The following is a 14,473-nucleotide window of genomic DNA, read 5'->3' as shown; positions in this document are numbered from 1 at the left end:
AGAAGGAATGAGGGCCGGGCTGCGCCCGTGCAGGCCGCGCCGGCGCGGCCCGCGGGTGCGGCCCGATCTGCGGGCGCGGCCCGGCGCGGCTCGCGGGTGCGGCCGGCGGGCGCGGCCGGGCGCGGCTGGCGGGCGCGGCCCGATCTGCGGGCGCGGCCGGCGGGAGCGGCCCGAAGCGTGGGCGTGGCCCGCGCGGGCGCGGTCCCTGCGGGCGCGGCCCGATGCCCTGCCGGTCCCCAGCCTAAAAAAGGTTGGGGACCACTGCTCCAAGGGACATATACTGACAGGCAGTCCCTCAGGTATACGGGGCCCAGTCTGCCTATGGCCTTAAAGGTAAAGACCAAAGCCTTGAACCAGATCCAAAATTCACTTTGGAGCCAGCGCAGCTGCTGGAGAACCAGCTGTATATGGGGTCTCCAAGGTGTTCAAATTAGGACCCATATGGCTGAACCAGTTGCAGTTTTTGGAGCAAGGACAAGAGTAGACTCATGTAGAGGGAGTTACAGAAATCAATCCTTGCGGTGACCATTGCTTGGATCACTATAGCTCAATGCTCTAGGACCGTAAGGAAAATATTTGTTGTTCCTTTGACAGACCTTTTCCTGGCAAATCTGGTGGAAACGTGCAGCCTCTGTCCCCTCTGAATGACCCTTTGGCACAAAGATATGGGTTTAAGTTGGCTACCTACAGATACCTTGTTATTAGGGCCAACCAAAATATTGTACAAGCTTCCATGGCTATTGGATTCCTTCATCAGGCAAGAGTTACACATTTACACAGTTACACAAGCTATGGAGGAGAAAGGCAGAACAAATTTAGAGTCTACTGCCCCTGGATTCTAAATTTGTTCTGCTGCTTCAGATCAACACGGCTACCCACTTGAATCTATCTCATGCCAGTTTTGGTGGTGTTTGGATGCTTGTTTGTCAGAGGTGTTAGATGCCAGGACTTTGCACTCTAGGAAAAGACACCAACAATGGAGGGATATCTCCACTTGTGAAAATTAAATCCAGGACCTGAATGTTCACACAACATTTTGGGTTCTTTTAACTGGCCTTAATACAAAGATACATGGATTTTCTTCAATTTTCTGCAGTTTCCCTGGGCTGATATGGCTGCTTTCAACTTGGTATCTTGCAAAATACTTGCAACTTGCAAAAATAAAATTCTGTAGCCTGACTTACATCCATAGAGGCAAATTTGCACATGATGAGTACCTGAGGGATCGCTTCTCTGCCTACACCCCCCAAAGAGCCTTACGCTCCATCACTTCCCACTTCCTGGTGATCCCTGGCCCCAGGAAGCCTGATTGACCTCAACCAGGGCCAGAGCTTTCTCTGGCTTTCTCAACCAGGGCCAGAGCTTGCCCCCACCTGGCGGAACGAGCTCCCAGAGGAGATCAGGGCCCTGACTAGGACTTGAACAGTTCTGCAGGGCCTGCAAAAGGGAGCTCCTCTGCCAGGCATTTGGTTGAGGTTGACCAGAACCACCGCTTCCAATCAGCCGCCCGCCCCAAGCCTCCCTTCTACAACCATCACTGTAGACTCACCCACCCCACTGGGCCATCAGTAAGCCTTTACTTATTGTTCTCCCCAATGTTCTATTGTTCATAATGTTGTTATTGTTATGACCGTATTATTATAAACTGAGTTATTTGTACTGTTCCTGTTCGATGTAAACCACCCTGACCCTTCAGGGAGAGTGGTATATAAATATAATTAATTAATAAATAAACAGAAATACAACTCCCAATACTAGAAGAAGAAGAAGAAGAGTTGGTTCTTATATGCCGCTTTTCCCTACCCGAAGGAGGCTCAAAGCGGCTTACAGTCGCCTTCCCATTCCTCTCCCCACAACAGACACCCTGTGAGGTGGGTGAGGCTGAGAGAGCCCTGATATCACTGCCCGGTCAGAACAGTTTTATCAGTGCCGTGGCGAGCCCAAGGTCACCCAGCTGGCTGCATGTGGGAGAGTGCAGAATCGAACCTGGCATGCCAGATTAGAAGTCCGCACTCCTAACCACTACACCAAACTACTCAGTGAGTCTCCTAAATGTTGGAAGGGAATTTTTCAAGGCCCTTGCTTTATCAATCTACAGAAGTCATATACCACAACAGTTTAGAAACACCACCATTTTTACTGAATATTCAAAGCGTGCCAGTTACATTTGTCAAATGAGAATAAACATTCGAATGGCTGTCTACAAGAAGAATTGTGTATCGCAGACATAAAGGCAGATGCAGTTAAGGCACATGCAAATTAAGCAAAGAAGGCATATTACAGTGAAATATAATATTACATTCAATTGACTACACGTCAAAAGTTCTATTTTTAGCTAGCCATTAGCAGCTTAAAAGAAAAAAGGGTCACAATTTAAGAAATGTAGGGATAATTTCTTAGTGATGCATATCATGTGCTAGCTACTAACAACAACGCATTCCTTGCCGTGACAAGGGGGCGAACTAGCCTATTGCAGAGGCATGACGATGTGAGTCTTCGCAGAAAACTTCTGGATCCTCTACTTTGTCCCAGAGGTCTAGTAAATGATGAAGCTACACTCCAGTTTCTGCTTAACGATCTTTCTGCAGAGACCACATTGCGTGTAGCTGAATTTTTAATGACTGTTTATCAAGCTAGAATTAAGATGTTTTAATCAGTTGATTTTAGAAGAAGAAGAAGAAGAGTTGGTTCTTATATGCCGCTTTTCCCTACCCGAAGGAGGCTCAAAGCGGCTTACAGTCGCCTTCCCATTCCTCTCCCCACAACAGACACCCTGTGGGGTGGGTGAGGCTGAGAGAGCCCTGATATCACTGCTCGGTCAGAACAGCTTTATCAGTGCTGTGGCAAGCCCAAGGTCACCCAGCTGGTTGCATGTGGGGGAGTGCAGAATCGAACCCGGCATGCCAGATCAGAAGTCCGCACTCCTAACCACTACACCAAACTGGCTTTACTGTATTTTAGTCTATAATATTAGCTTATTTTACTCTATTATAATTTTACCCTGCTTGGCTGTATTTGCCTCTTATTGTTATGCCAATAAAGGTTTATATATATATATGTGTGTGTGTGTGTGTGTGTGTGTGTGTGTGCTAGCTTTTCTGCATACAGGTGTGATTTTACTTTAAAGCCACTGAAGTCAAATAGTCAGGGGTTGCAGTTCAAAACTCAGCAGGGTGAAGTAATAATTTTTAGGTGAATGCTTAAACCTAGAAGCAGTACCTGCTTTGCCTCGTCTATCAGAAGTAGCAGAGTTCTGCAAAGTCAGGTAACTTGAACGGCCCTGACCTGAGACTGCTGAAGTCACATCTTGACCTTGGCCCTTATTCTTATTTTGTTAGTCAGTCCTAAGAAGCAGTCAGGGGTGCATGGCAAAGACTTTCCTATAGAATTGCCAAGGGTCGGAGACAACTGAACGGATAACATCATCAACATCCTATGTTTCTAGTCTGTGAGCAGAGAATCGCCACTAACCAAAATATTGTGCCCAACGATTTCATCCACATTATAAACAGAATATGAGAAAGCAGCTGAAGAGAAACAGGAATTGTATACCTCACTTTAACAACAACAACACCTCTACAAGGTGCAACGCAGAGATAGAGTAAATGTTTCTAGGGCAAATATAGAATCATAGAATTGGAAGGGGCCATACAGCCCATCTAGTCCAAGCCCCTGCTCAAGATGTTGCAGTGGTCTTTTGGGTTGCTGTAAGAACTCAGACTGGTGCTGGACATGGTATAGTTTCCACCAGGAGATACAAGCCAGAGTAGGGGGTGGGTTCAAGAGAGGCCATGAGGGGAGGAGAAGAGACCTGGGAGGGGATAAGAAGGAAACCTGAGTCAGCAAGGAGGAAGTAGGAAGCAAACAGAATGGGAAGGGAAAACCATGGAGGAGAGGAAATGATATAAGGAAGATGGCCAGTGGGTGGGAATGGAATACCCCTCACTGGAAGTCCTTATAGGGGACTTGCTTGTTGCATTCTATGGGACATTGAACAAGTCGTCTTCTGTACACTGCTGATTGTGCTATTCTAGGTAAACTGATCCTCTTCTGATGCCATCAGCTCTTTTATCCCATCATGCACTGCTTTTTCAATGATCTTTTCTTCTGCCACACTGGGGGAAGCACAGCTTTCGACTCTCTGTCAATGGTCTCCATTCTAGCCTCTAGTTTCCTATCGAATTCCTCTTTCTTCTTGATCACCATGTCATAAATGGCCTCGTGGGCCTCAGAGCAGCCTTTGCTCAAAGCATCCCGTTCAGAATTAAATTGCGGATCTGTACTTTCCAGGGTCAGTAGCCTCCCTAGGCTGCTGATCCGGTCCATCAAGTGCTTGTCAGACACCTCCGTGTAAGTTTCGGCTATCATGTGTACTAGGTGGGCCACGTTTGAAGCACTGAACATATGGTTGTAGATGGTGTCTTGCACAAAGGACATGGATGAATAGCCTTTGATCTGCCGGGCATCCGACACATATTCCACAAAATCATTAATTTTTTTACTCAAGCAAGAGTCAATGATACTGGTGATCATTTCAAAGAAACGAATCATCTTTTCCCATTGCTCCTTGACTTCTCCCATTGCCTTCAGGCCTTCTTTCAGCATATTTAGGGCAGTTTGAAAGTCAATTTCCTTCACTTTGCACTGCTCCATCTGACACAGGATTTCTGTCATCTCTTTGTTTTGTTTCTTGAAATTCTCAAAGCTCTTCTGGGATTCCTCCTGGGTTGCCTTGTACATGGCCCGGGTCTGCTCGACTTTCAGATGTGCAGTTCTCACCCCAACAGATTCTCCCCTAAACTCATTCTGGTATTTAGCCATGTTGGGTGGCTTTGGTTTAAAGGAAGGGGTTCCAACTTTTTTTTTGCTGTAGGAATCAAATTCAGCTGCTCGTTGGCAAAGATTCTCTATTTTGTCAATAATATCTCTTTCTTCTTCCTCTCCTCTTTCGGCTGCAGTTGCCATACGCTCCAGCTGCTCACAGATGTTTACACCAGTTTTACAAAAATGTAGAGCCTTCTCTTTGGGTTGGCAGTTTTCCTCTTGCTGTATGTCATTCTGCAAACTCATTAAGCCATTCTTCACCCAGTTGCTTTTGACCTGCCCTGTCCTCTTGTCATAAACATTCTCAAAGTTGATCCTACCCTTGTTCACAACTTTCTCTTTGAGCCCTGATGCATACTGCAGCATCACAGGTGAAGAGTTACAGATATTCATGACAGGCAATGGGCTCTGCAACTCTGAGTCTGGTGGGCCAGTCCCACCAGAAAGACCTCTTATTGCCCCCACAACGTTGCCTAGTACAGTGTTAGTACTAAAATCAATAATACCAGTCATTGCATTTCCCAAACCCTCCATAATCACCATTGCAATTGCTTCCCATCCTGAAGGGACTTCATTCAGGGCTTCCTTATACTGACCAAATGAATCCTCGGTTTTCTTCTTTATGTTATTGTAGTATTCCTCAGCCATCTTTATATTCTTTTTTGCTATTTCCTCTCTAATTTTTGCCTGCTTCAGGGCAGTCTGCACCTCTTCGAGCTCTTTTTCATAACTTGTTTTGTCATTAATACAGGCCTCCAAGAGTTCTTGGATGAGGGAGATCACATTTGCATACTTGTCCTTTACTTTCTGTGCAAAGGTTGTGCACTCCTTTACTATTGATTTCATGCTCTTTAATTGTCCTGGGATTATGGCATTAACTACTTCCACCTCCTGGAAGAGAGTCTCAACCATCACCTTCATTCTTCCTGGGATGCTTGCCGTGAGCAGTTGGATCCGGTCCATGTTGACGTGGGCTTCGTTAAAGGCATGCCAACCTTCGTTGCTCACTTGACACAAGCAGGCTCTGAAGGATTCTGGGTACCTGATGTATCTGAAGCCTCTGGGAGGCGGGTTCCTGTTGATGGAGAAGTCTCCTTGGCCAGCAGAAATGAAGATGAGTTGTCCTAAGATAGCAATGGAAAGAGGGGCGGGCATCAGGTACTCTTCCCAGTTGGCGTAGGGCTTCATAATTAGCTCATTCTCTTCTCTCACTTCTTGAGCTTTGCTGACTCTCATCTCAGCCTTGACCACAGCTTGGCATTGGTCATCTTCACTTGCCATCCTGTTAACCTGTGAGCCTAAACATAGTTTAAATTGATTAGTAAGAAGAACATATTTCTTAACCAGTCCTCCAGTAGCTACCATGATGGCGGTGTATTTATTTAAATATTTATATTACACTTTCCCTCAGGAAGGGAAATAATATAGTAATACTACAATCATAGGACTGACCGGTTTGTTCGCCTTGCAGTCCAAGGGACTCGCAAGAGTCTTCTCCAGCACCAAATTCAAAAGCCTCAATTCTTTAACACTAGGCCTTCCTTATGGTCCAACTTTCACAGCCATACATTAAATTTGTAGCTGACACCAAATTGGGAGGAGTAGCAAACACCCCAGAAGAGAGTCCAATGAGATGTGACTATGCTGGAAAAGTGGTCAAATGAGAGCTAGATGCAATTAAATAAAGAGAAGTGCAGAGTTCTACATCTGAGTCACAAAAAGGAGAAGCATACATACTGGATGGGAGAGACAGTTCTGGGTAGCAGTGTGCGTGAACAAAATCATGGAGTACTTGTGAACTGTAAGCAAAACATGAGCAGAGAGTGTGACGTGGTGGTAAAGAAGATGAATGCAGTCTTGGAGGCATCACAACAGAGGCACCACATCAACAATACAAATAAAATAATTCATCCATGCTCGTACCATGCCTCTATTTTTTAAATACAATGAATCTCAGTATGTTTGTTTCATAACCTTTCAACACAAATACCAGCAATCCAACAAAAATGTAGTCATATAAACATTCAAAATATCTCTTATCTTATATGTAGTTAGTTTAATCTTTACCTCAATACAAGTAATAATATAAATTGGCCAATGGCTCAAAATTATATGGAGATCCTGGTCTAAAAAAAGGAGGTCCCAATTACTTCCCTCAAGTATCTCTAATTTAACACAGAAGGCAATTAGAAATCCAACAGGGGAGCCAATAAGTTAGGAAAAGATTAAGAACTTGTTTGAGTTTAAGAGGAATGTGGATTGAAAATCTGAGGAGATCTGCTTAAATTTCCTAGTCTGCAAAACTGAGAGGCTACAATATGCCTTCAGTAGGGATCCTGTTTGCCCACTTGTGGCATTTCCTGGTGATCCCGATAGGTAACCAGGGCTGATTCTGTACTTACTTTGTTTATTCCGGTGTGTAGCCTGCTGAATTCAGATTGATTTGAACTCGGGTCTTCCTATATCCCTCCCCCCCCCCATTGAAACAGAAAGTGTTCTGCGCGTGATTGGAGAAACTCAAAACGGGGAGGGAAGGCAAATGCAGCAGGAGGCTCCTTTCTTTTCTTGTACAGGGGGCGGGGATTGGAGAACGCAGAGGAGGGGGAATAAATCCATGAGGCAAATCTCTGAAGAGAGAAGTTAGGGCTTCTGGAGCGCAGTCACTTTAAGACAAGCCTTGCAACCAGGAACCAAGAAGTCCTTGAACTGACACCCTGGCCAATCAAGAAGACTCCTTTGCTCTTAGGCACAGAGCAGTAAATTAGTTCGCAAAAAGAAGCCGTCCTCACATTTACTCATAGCGGTCTTTCAAAGGCTTATATCCATGCCAGGATATCACAGGGGAAAGGTAGAGTCACCACGAATCAATCATGCTTGCTGCAGAGGGAAAATTTAAAGCACCCAAAATCAAAATGCAAATCGAATTTGGTGTAGATGGGAGGGATTCTTTCAAACTGGGATTGGGCAAAAAAACCCTGTGCTGACCACACCCTGGTCACTTCCAGGTGACTCTAGGAATTGCCTAGAGTCAGAACTCTATAGTCAGAAACAGTCAGTCCTTCTTTTTTGACACTGCCCCCCCCCCCCAGGATGCTGTTTTACATACCCTATAGTCAGAAATAGTCAGGCCTTCTTTTTCGACTGTGCCTCTCAGGATGCTGTTTTGCACATGCGCACATACACACACACCATCATCATCATCATCTGTATCATCACGATCAAAGATCAGGTTAAATAAAAGAGACTTTTTGTCGTATTTGTCTTGTTTTCATAGAATCATAGAATCATAGAATCATAGAGTTGGAAGGGGCCATATAGGCCATCTAGTCCAACCCCCTGCTCTACGCAGGATCAGCCCTAAGCATCCTAAAGCATCCAGGAAAAGTGTGTATCCAACCTTTGCTTGAAGACTGCCAGTGAGGGGGAGCTCACCACCTCCTTAGGCAGCCTATTCCACTGCTGAACTACTCTGACTGTGAACATTTTTTTCCTGATATCTAGCCTATATCGTTGTACTTGTAGTTTAAACCCATTACTGTGTGTCCTCTCCTCTGCAGCCAATGGAAACAGCATCCTGCCCTCCTCCAAGTGACCTTTCAAATACTTAAAGAGGGCTATCATGTCCCCTGTCAACCTCCTTTTCTCCAGGCTGAATATTCCCAAGTCCATCAACCTATCTTCATAGGGCTTGGTCCCTTGGCCAAGAGATGTTCATAGGGATGTTTTAAAGAGATGTTGTTTAAAGACATGGAAAGGGGGGAAAAAGGAAATCATTCCCCACATGTCCAACCTCCAAAAAACGAAAGACCAGTGACACATTCATCATACCATTCTTAATGTGCGATCGATATTCCATAATTCTGACTAAATGCACGCCAGGATCAAGCATGTTTTTGTAAGCATTTTAATATGAATGAATCTTTGCCAGATGCAACCGTTGTTTTTTTTTAATTCCCATTCTGTGCTTTCTCCCACCTTTATGCTTGCAGTCCTCAATCACTGAAATATCAGTTTCTACTACGTGTTCTTAGCACTTGGAGTGCCTCTTAGATATTCAAATGGTAACTTTTTCTGTTAGCTGTATGGCTAGTAAGCCTTTATTATTGTGCATGATATTATAGTGGATGTTTAATATTATAGTGCATGTATTAGAGCAGGGGTAGTCAAACTGCGGCCCTCCAGATGTCCATGGACTACAATTCCCAGGAGCCCCTGCCAGCGTTCGCTGGCGGGGGGTCCTGGGAATTGTAGTCCATGGACATCTGGAGGGCCGCAGTTTGACTACCCCTGTATTAGAGCCTCTTGTGGCGCAGAGTGGTAAGGCAGCAGACATGCAGTCTGAAAGCTCTGCCCATGAGGCTGCGAGTTCGATCCCAGCAGCCGGCTCAAGGTTGTCTCAGCCTTCCATCCTTCCGAGGTCGGTGAAATGAGTACCCAGCTTGCTGGGGGGTAAACGGTAATGACTGGGGAAGGCACTGGCAAACCACCCCGTATTGAGTCTGCCATGAAAACGCTAGAGGGCGTCACCCCAAGGGTCAGACATGACTCGGTGCTTGCTCAGGGGATACCTTTACCTTTATACATTAGCTCAATAGTGGATTTCCTGAATTTACTAAATGTTTTCAGAGCCATTTGTAAGCACACTAATTATAAAACACTCAATTTTTGTAATTATTAATAAAAGAAATGCAGGAACCTGTGGGTAGTTGCAATGTCAGCAAGGAACCAACCAGGAAATGTTCTTCCACCAGAGACTAAACCAGGAACAACCAGGAACTTTCTACATGCAAAGCAGAAATTCTACACACTGAGCCACGTAACGAAAGTTGCTGAAGTGTATGATTACTCCCTTGCTTTGGCTTCTGGTCTGGGGTAAATTCCCACTGCCGTTTCACTTCTGTAGCAGAATGCACAGAGGACAGCCTCTACAATGTTTGTCTCGAATAACATTGCCACCCACATATTACTAAATAATATTCCCACAGTACCACTTGCAGTTTTATTTCTGTACAAACAAAAAAAAACCCTTGGATTTTTAAAAAAGCACTACAAAACAATCTTGGGGAAATAATTGTTTTATTTGGCTTTGGGAGTGCTTTTTCTACCCCAGCCCATTAAATGTCCCCACCCCTGCCGCCAGAAATCACTGCTCAGTGGTGGACCTCAACCACCCTGGAAAGAAGGGGGCTAAAAACTAGTCGTCTTCCACAAGCACAGAAATAGTAACTAGAAGCAATACTTGGTGTAAGAGAATCATAGAATCATAGAATCATAGAGTTGGAAGGGGCCATACAGGCCATCTAGTCCAACCCCCTGCTCAACGCAGGATCAGCCCTAAGCATCCTAAAGCATCCAAGAAAAGTGTGTATCCAACCTTTGCTTGAAGACTGCCAGTGAGGGGGAGCTCATGAGATGAACATATTATGTATATGTACATGAGTCACAGCAGCCATAAACAAAAAGTTCTCATGTTATGTAGAAACACTTTTATTAGTCCTTATCAGATTACATTTTAAAAAGTAGGACTGGTGGTTTTTTTCCTTTAAAAAATAGCATTTGGCACCTGGATGTAGAAAGATTGCCACAATCATTCCCCACAACCAATATGTCAACACAGTTGTGAGAACATGATATTATGAGGGAGGGGATCAGAGTATCTTTGCATACCTCCTTTATCCCCATCCAACAAAGGGCAACCCAGCTAAGACACACTCTTCAATTCCCAACCTTGCTCATGAACGTGCCTCCCCGGTGTGCTGAGCAGGTGGAAAAGAAGAGGACCCATGTAGCTGAGAGGGGAATGCAGGCACGGCCATTTGGTTGCCAGGCTGGCATTCTCCCAGAATTACAAGGCATCTCCAGACTGCAAGAATCACTTCTCTTGGACTTACCGGCCCTTTCAAAGGTTAGATTCTCTGGCATTACATTGCCATGGAGTTCCTTCTCCACCTAAACTCCACCTTTCCCAGGCAACCCCCCACCTCATCCGGGCTTTCTCAGGTAAAGAAATCTACGCTTGCTAAGGAAGGATGATCCATGGGGAGCCTGAGTTTTATCTTGGGGAATTTTATCATGCACACAGATTAGATCAGTTTTAGTTCATTGTCACAAAACAGGCATTTATATCTTATAACCACCTATCTTAGAGAGCTTGGGATCCTATAGGGTAGCGATCCCCAACCTGTGGGCCACGGGCCACATGTGGTCCTTCGACTAATTGGCCCTTTACTTCATCCCCCCAGCCCTTTACAACACACTTCATTGTTGTGGCGTGTCTGTATCTTATTTTGAAGGGATGTTTAAACATTACCATAACGATCAGAGAGCGTTAGGGCAGTGGTTGAGAGTAGAGGAGTAAACTACCCCCCCCCCACCGGGCCTCAGTAAAACGCGGTGAGTGGTCCCCGGTAATAAAAAGGTTGGAGACCACTGCTATAGGGCAAGTGGGGGGACGGGGGAGAACAGGTCCCAAAGTAATATTTACAGAAAAATAAGAAATTAAGTGAAGGCATCTAAGAAAGACCAAAAATACACTAGACTCTGTTTGTGCTCAGTAACAATTAGAATCCTTTCTATATGTCCAGTTGAAGAAAAAAGACACTCACCCGCTTGCCTCCAGCTCAGTCTGTTGGTTAAAGCTTGCTTGCTTTTGCCTGCTTAAGTTGTTCCTGGAGGTATATATATACTTTTCTGTCTCGAACAAAAGTAGTCAGGAGAGCCCAGCCGCTTCCTGTCAACAGATATGTGTGGCACAAAACCAGGCAGCATTCAAGAAGCGAGCTAATTTACTGGAAACCAAAACTAAGCTAAAGGAAGAGGGGTGGAGATGCAGAGCTGAAGGTGCTGAGCCAAACAAACATTTCAGCTGCTCTCTCAAGGCCAGAAAAACTGGTAAATCCTTCAGATCATAGATCAGGACCCTTGGACGTCACTTCTGCTCTTATTTGTGACCCCAGCATGATGGTACAAAAAGCAACTAAAACTGAACCCATGTAGCCATGAGGCATTCAGGTCTGGATGCAGTAGCTTCACTAAGGTCACCTCTTTATTGATTTTCATAGAATATAACAAAGAAAAGAGAGACAGGGGGGGAAAGAAAGCATTCAAAACAAATTGCATTGTATCAAGATTACCGATCTTGCCCGATATCAATCATAACTTAATTCCATGTCCGTATGTTAATAAAGTCTAGGCAATAATCCCAGTGTTGTTTAAATTCTTCAGTTGGTCTTCTATTAACTAAATGAGTTCATTTTGCCATTTTACACAGTTCTCCCAACTAGTGGAAGTACAGATGTGGCATAGAGAATCATAGAATCATAGAGTTGGAAGGGACCTCATGGGTCATCTAGTCCAACCCCTGTGAACTTTGTGAGGAAAACAGAGACTTATTTTGCTGACCAAATAGAAGGTGGTGTTCTTGAACTCTGCACAGAAAAACCAGTGAAAATTATTAGAGCCAGTGTCGGGGGTGTTCTTTGGGTGTAGAATGAGACTTGCATGAGGACACATCTAGTGGGTGAGGACAGAAGAGCCATGCTGGACAAGCCCTACAGTCCATCTCCTCCAGGATCCTGTTCCACACAATGGCCAACTGGTTGCCACGGAGGGCCAACAAGTAGGGCAGAGAAGCTGAGGCCTTCCTCTGATGCAGCCTCCCAGCATCGGGATTCAGTGGTTTGCAGTTCTATATATGGAGGTTCCATTTACATTCATGGACATACTGTCAGGAAGGATCTTCAAGGATCAGAAGGGGTGCAGCTGGGGAAGAGGGTGATGTGGATCCTTTGAACAAGGGATAATGTATCTGGTTTGGGAGGGGACCTGGTTTATCTCATTGTTACTTTTTTTCTCTCCAGGAAATCCAGACTTTCCTGCATATGTAAGTACAGAAGTTGTATTGCCTGCAAGTCTCACATATACACACACACAATTTGCAGCCCCTTGAGCCTGGTAAGCATCTGTAACAGACTAAGATGGTAGAAATTTGTAAGGTAGTGGTATTGTGCCACTTCAAACTCGCAGTGCTGCCACACTGTAGAACAATTTCCCTGCAAACAGAAAGCTAGCAAATCAGGAAGGTTCCTAGAATAGCATTGCCTTTTGCATGTGATACTTGATTTCTTTTTGGCCATGGCTGCAGCCTAATGGAATGTACCCCCAGGAGAGATTAGGGCCCTACAGCACTAAAATCAGTTTTGCAGGGCCTGTAAGACCTATTCCCTCAGGCTTATTGTCGAGGCCTAAAATCACACCCACCAATAAAAGCTGGCCTCACTGTGGGGAGGAGGGGAGTCTGAAGAATCTGAAGATGGGCTCCTGCAAAACCCCTCCCCCCCATCTGGGAATTTTAGCTGGGGGGCATTAGTAAACTGTCATGCTTTTCGCACGCCTTCAAAATCGCACAATGGTTGCCAATTGAAAACGCTACTGATTTGCCATTATGTAAAATGAGTACCCAGCTTGCTGGGGGGTAAACGGTCATGACTGGGGAAGGCACTGGCAAACCACCCCGTATTGAGTCTGCCATGAAAACGCTAGAGGGCGTCACCCCAAGGGTCAGACATGACTCCGTGCTTGCACAGGGGGTACCTTTACCTTTACCTTACAACGTCGTTGACAATCTGCCACACACCTGAAACCGATCCGCAAAAAGCGCTTCCTTGTAGCGCTTTCAGGGAAATCCCCAAAAGTGGATTCACCCTCCGGAAAGCGCTACACTCCTGCAACCAATCTGCAACACTAGCAGGAAAGTTCTGTGCGTTACCATTGTTGTGGTTTCTACAAAGTCCCTCCCCCTGGCTCTCTCCTCTGATCTTCCGGCGAAGTGATCGCCATTTTTTTTTCTCCAAGCGAGCGAAGTTCAACCCACCAGCAAGCCTGTTTAGAGGCATCCCTGGCTTCAGTCCCTCCCCAGAGCTGTTTAGTCACTAAGCACAAACAACAGAGAAGCCCGTTTGCTGATGTCTTTTCCCTTTATTTTTTACACTGTTTTCGGCCGAAAATCGGGCCCGTGAGGGGGGGGGGATTTTTTTTTTTCACTTGGGGGGAGCGTGGCAACGATGAAACGACAGCTCAAACACACCTGCCAGCTGATGGGTCTCTCCGTTGCAACGAATCAACACATATTCGTTGCAATGGGTGTGTTTTTTAAAAAAAAAACCTTTCTTAAAGGGAAAGGGGCTGTTTGGGAGCATGCTAACGGCTGCCCATTGGCTGCTTGACGGCCAGGGGCGGGACGAGCTCGGCAATAGCGCTTCCTTTCTAGCGATTTTTGCTGAGACCGGAAGCTTGTGGGAAACGATAGAAACGCAACTGGATTCCACTACAAAGTCAGGTATGCATAATGACGAATTGCACTATTTTAAATGGCGATTTTTCGTTCAGCAAACAATTTGCTACAAGGATCCCGGTGCGGAAAGCCCCTGTAAATGTTTTGATTTTTTTACCTCTGTTGTGTTGCTTTTAACATTACCTGCCCCAAGAGATATGGAAGGGCGAGATAAAAATAAAGTTTTGTTGTTGTTTTATTACGAGGAGTGAAACTGCTGAGAAATTACTGGATTAAAACCCAAAGTAATGCGTGGGATAAGACTGATAACCTCTCTAACTGGACACAGAAGTTTCTCATCCTGCCTTCATTATCTAT

The 14,473-nt window shown here is 45.2% G+C and overlaps 1 protein-coding gene across 1 annotated transcript; it reads right to left on the bottom strand.

Annotated features, from left to right (window-relative positions):
* Window positions 1-299: 299 nt before the first annotated feature.
* LOC143831497 (uncharacterized) lies at window positions 300-11,614 on the bottom strand. The gene is made up of 2 exons (XM_077324531.1): window positions 11,430-11,614; window positions 300-6,122 (listed from the first exon to the last, which is right to left on the bottom strand). Exon 2 carries the CDS (start codon window positions 6,103-6,105, stop codon window positions 4,069-4,071), a length of 2,037 nt encoding a protein of 678 aa, XP_077180646.1. The 5' UTR covers window positions 6,106-6,122; window positions 11,430-11,614; the 3' UTR covers window positions 300-4,068.
* Between the last annotated feature and the right edge of the window lie 2,859 nt (window positions 11,615-14,473).

This window comes from Paroedura picta, chromosome 3 (assembly GCF_049243985.1).
Source record: "Paroedura picta isolate Pp20150507F chromosome 3, Ppicta_v3.0, whole genome shotgun sequence".
Classification (NCBI taxonomy): Eukaryota; Metazoa; Chordata; class Lepidosauria; order Squamata; family Gekkonidae; genus Paroedura; species Paroedura picta.
Note: the sequence above shows the minus strand (reverse complement) of the source record. Positions and strands in the feature narration are given on the sequence as shown.

Excerpts from the sequence above, each read along its gene's own strand:
- LOC143831497 (XM_077324531.1), bottom strand. The coding sequence starts at position 6,105 with ATGGCAAGTGAAGATGACCAATGCCAAGCTGTGGTCAAGGCTGAGATG.